General features: G+C 50.1%; 1 protein-coding gene across 1 annotated transcript in view; it reads right to left on the bottom strand.

Moving 5' to 3' along the window:
• The window catches only part of Togaram2 (TOG array regulator of axonemal microtubules 2), a 47,188-nt gene extending 45,682 nt beyond the window's left edge, over window positions 1-1,506 (bottom strand). The window contains 1 exon segment of the mRNA XM_028779012.1: window positions 1,479-1,506. Coding sequence (XP_028634845.1) covers window positions 1,479-1,506 — 28 coding nt within the window.
• Window positions 1,507-4,232: the final 2,726 nt, after the last annotated feature.

The following is a 4,232-nucleotide window of genomic DNA, read 5'->3' as shown; positions in this document are numbered from 1 at the left end:
AGAGAGAGAGAGAGAGAGAGAGAGAGAGAGAGAGAGAGAGAGAGAGATGGCTAGGGATTGCCCCCTTAAGAAGCCTGGGATCGCCCCCTTAAGACGCCCTCATCAAACCTGCTACTGCTTGCAACTGATGCCTGTGAGGAAAGGGGAAATCCGTCTTTTCCAGTGGAGCAACAGTAGATACATCAACCCCGCTGCAGGGCAGGCTCCAGGTCCCGGGCAGTGGCCACCACTAACCCAGATCCACCTCTGCAGTCCGTTTTCTTGTGAGCTGTTTGTCTCATTTTGTTACATTCGGATATTTTTGTCTTCTTGTGGGGTTTTTTTTGTGTGTTTTTGTGTGTGTATGTTTTTATTGTTTGTTTTGAGAGAGAGAAAGAGAGACAGAGAGAGAGAGATATCATGGACTTGGGTAGGTAGAGAGGTGAGGGAGATCTGGGAGGAGATGAGGGAAAAGAAAGAATATGAAAAATATATTATATGAAAAAAATTCAATGAAAAAAGGGAAGGCCCAGCCTTTGGCCCCACAGGCCCGAGTCCTCTCCCTTAGCACGTAACAAATGTCAGTCTCCCAAGCTCACAGGCCCAGCCCCTCCCGAGCATATCTCAGTGTCACCTAACGGCTGAACCCACCAACAGATAAGCCCACATACAGGGGGGTACTCAGTCACCCTCCTACACAGAGACACATACACACAGAGCAGGACTTGGGAGAATTGGTTGTTCCTGTTTCTATTGCTGTGTGACCTTGAGGAAATAAACTACCCTCTCTGGGATTCAATTTAGTACTTGTAAAAACAAACTATTTGGATTGCACTGGAGTTCATAAAATACCTTCATCCTGCCCCTAGATTTTTCTTAGGCTTTAAGCCTTTCTCCCTTCTCCACTAGACCCTGAGGCCAGGCTAGAGCTGATTAAGTTGTTAATTACCAGGTTGTTTTCATATTCTTAAGAACATATCTCCTGGCCACTACTTTCTTTCCCGAAGTCCCCTGGACATATACGTGCTACCTGTGGGCCTATCTGAGGTCAATAGCAAGTCTACACTTAACAATCATCCATTTCATGAAGGCAAGGGGAATCCGTTTCCAGCAGAAACAGGAGTGCCTGGGTCCAGCCACCCACATGCTCACAATTACAAGATTGCATTAACCCTTCAAGGAACCAACTCACCTTGTCTCAGAGCAGACACAAAGCCATCCAGAGCCCCCAGAGCACCCCACACTCCCAGAAGACCAGGGAGCCTTGCAGAAGACAGTCAAGGCAATTGAAGTCAGGAAACCCAGTATCACCCTGTGGTCAGCCACCACCTGGCTGCACCTTCCCAGAGAGGGGCAGGTAATGGATGATCTGAACCAGGGGCTTTGCCAAGGCAAAGGGAGTTGTCTGTACTGGGTGCCCAAGAGTGGTCTAGGGAGAACACCGAGAGCTGCGTCTTGATAGACCCCTGGACTATCCAAGCACATCAAGGTCCCCCTACCTAGAGTGACATCGTCACAGGTGTCCATGCCCCAGGTAAGGAAGGAGCCCACCAGGCTGCCTAGAAGGAGCAGTTGTCCCTGGGCCCTGAGTGCAGGCCTCGGGAGTCCAAAGGATGCTGGCCTGTGACATCCAGGGCCCTATATGCAAACAAAACAAAACACTTTTAAACCTCTGTGGGATCCACTGGAGCTAAAGCCTGGCTGAGGTGAGGAGATCGGTGCCAGGCCCAGGATGTCCTCCTGTCTTTCCTGACCTTTGTCCTCTCTCAGAAATGCCCAAGATCCTGAATCCCAAGGCCATGTGACTCTGGAGATGAGATCTTTATGAGGAGTCTCAACGGAGCCCAATCAACCTGTCACCCTTGTCACTTGGACATGACACCTTCAAGCCTTGGGGAAGGTAAAATTCTATCACTCTTTTCCAGTATTTTCTATTTTCTTCCAAAGCCCTTTGCACAGCTGCCTGGAGCCTGTGGTGGATGCTGGTCCTCAGGTTAAACTTGGGGTCTGGGCAGGGTTGCCCTCAACACTGGCTGCTTTCAATTTAGGCCTGTCTGCAGCTGCATGAAGACCTTGCTGCTTGTTCTCACCTGACTGAACAAGCCACACCTCTCCCTCTCGGCCACCTTGACAGTCTGTTTCCCTCAGCTCATTCACTCTGAACCTCTTCCCCATATCTCTCGAGCCTTTGGGTCAGCCAGCAGCTTCACTTCCCCTTGGATGGGGGCTGGGGGTGGGGCTCACTGCAGGCTCTGAAATCCCACAATGCTTTATGCATTTCTTCTTGAAACAGGGTGACGGGCGGAGTCTGGGAATGGCCAGACCAGCTTAGTGGCAGTGTTGAGGCTCCCAGTGTCACTCCTGAGAACACCTCCCGCCAGATGCTGTCTGGGTACAGGCACTGCACCAGCTTCCTTTTGTTGAGCAACAAAACCCAGCTCAGGAACTGAGAAACCTTCCTTCTGCCTGGAAGCCAGCCTGCCACAGGCCCTACCTGGCCCCAGAAGGCAGGGGAGTGCCTGGTAACATCTGGCCCAACAGGTTGAATGAGGCTCAGCCAGCCCTGACCCAGCCCTGTCTCCCTGCTTAGCACTTCAAGCCAGTTGGGTCCTCTGTTCCAGAATTTTCCTCAGTGACTACTATGGGAAGGACTGAACCACATGGTGGTGACAGCACCCAGGAAGGCCTGTAAGGTAAGGTGCTTCTTCCAAGCCAATAGGGAAGATTCTATTCCACAGAGACAACACCCCATCCTTCAGCCAGAGAGATGGGGAAGAGGCTTAAGAGACTGGCCAGACTACCATCGTCCCTGAAAGACTCAGGACTACACTTCCAGGGCTTTGGAAGCCCCAAGAATTGCCTCTCATCAGAGGATGCACTGTCTGTGGACAGTCTAAGCAAATAAGAAGCATCTGTCTAGATTCTCAATCATGACTGAAGCTTTCAATCACCTAATGTCTGATTAAAATTACAGGCTGAGCTGGGCAGTGGTGGCACACGCCTTTAATCCCAGCACTTGGGAGGCAGAGGCAGGTGGATTTCTAAGTTTGAGGCCAGCCTGGTCTACAGAGTGAGTTCCAGGACAGCCAGGACTACACAGAGAAACCCTGTCTCGAAAAACCAAAAATAAATAAATAAATAAATAAAATTACAGGCTGAGACACCACCACACAAGCCTGCCCCCACTGATTTATTCTAGTAAGCAACCTACAAGGATGTGCCTGTTGTTTTAAGTCCAAAGTGATTTTTGATGTCAGATAGGACTAAGCCCCTGGGCTATGGTTCCAGTTCAGCCTATAGCAAGAGCTTTGCTCACTCTCTCACTGTAGGCTGTACCTTACTTTACTCAAAGCGCTCCTTTCTAAACAGACAATTTGGACTTGCCCAAGAGCACAGACTATGTAAGATGCTATAGTCGTGCTACTGTATGGCTTGTGAATGGGACTGTCCTCCTGGAAGTCAGAATGTCCACAGCCTGAGGCAGCTTCATTCCTTTATGTCCTGGGAGAGTCACAGAAAGGAAACTATTAGCTATCACCTAGCTTACCACAGTACACTCATCAGCAAGCCCCAGTTAGGTCTGCATGTTCAATCCCTCGGTTCCCAAAGATCTACAGAGCAGGGTCTCCCAGGCACCTGCTCCCAAAGGAGGTAGCCACAGTGGCTAACAGACAAGCAGCCATGTCCCATGTGACAGCCATGAGTCATACACACACACACACACACACACACCACACACCACACACCACACACCACACACCACACACCACACACCACACACCACACACACACACACCACACACCACACACCACACAAGACACCACACACCACACAAGACACCACACATCACATACACACACACATACACACACACCCACCACACACCACACCACACATCACACACACTCACACACACACACACCACACACCACACATCACACATACACACACACCACACACCACATATCACACATACTCACATACTCACACACACACACACCACACACCACACACCACACCACACATCACAGCACATATCACACACACATACACACACACCACACACCACACCACACATCACACATACACATACACACACACACACCACACCACATACCACACATCACACATACACACACACACACACACACTGACACAGGAAGATCACTCAGATTCTAAGACAGAGCTCTGGACTTGAGACTCAGATGCCACTCAACCCCTGTCCCCTGGGTAGAATTCACTAAGGTCTCAT

The sequence above is a fragment of the Grammomys surdaster genome, unplaced genomic scaffold, assembly GCF_004785775.1.
Source record: "Grammomys surdaster isolate TR1022 unplaced genomic scaffold, NIH_TR_1.0 343, whole genome shotgun sequence".
NCBI classification, from domain to species: domain Eukaryota; kingdom Metazoa; phylum Chordata; class Mammalia; order Rodentia; family Muridae; genus Grammomys; species Grammomys surdaster.
Note: the sequence above shows the minus strand (reverse complement) of the source record. Positions and strands in the feature narration are given on the sequence as shown.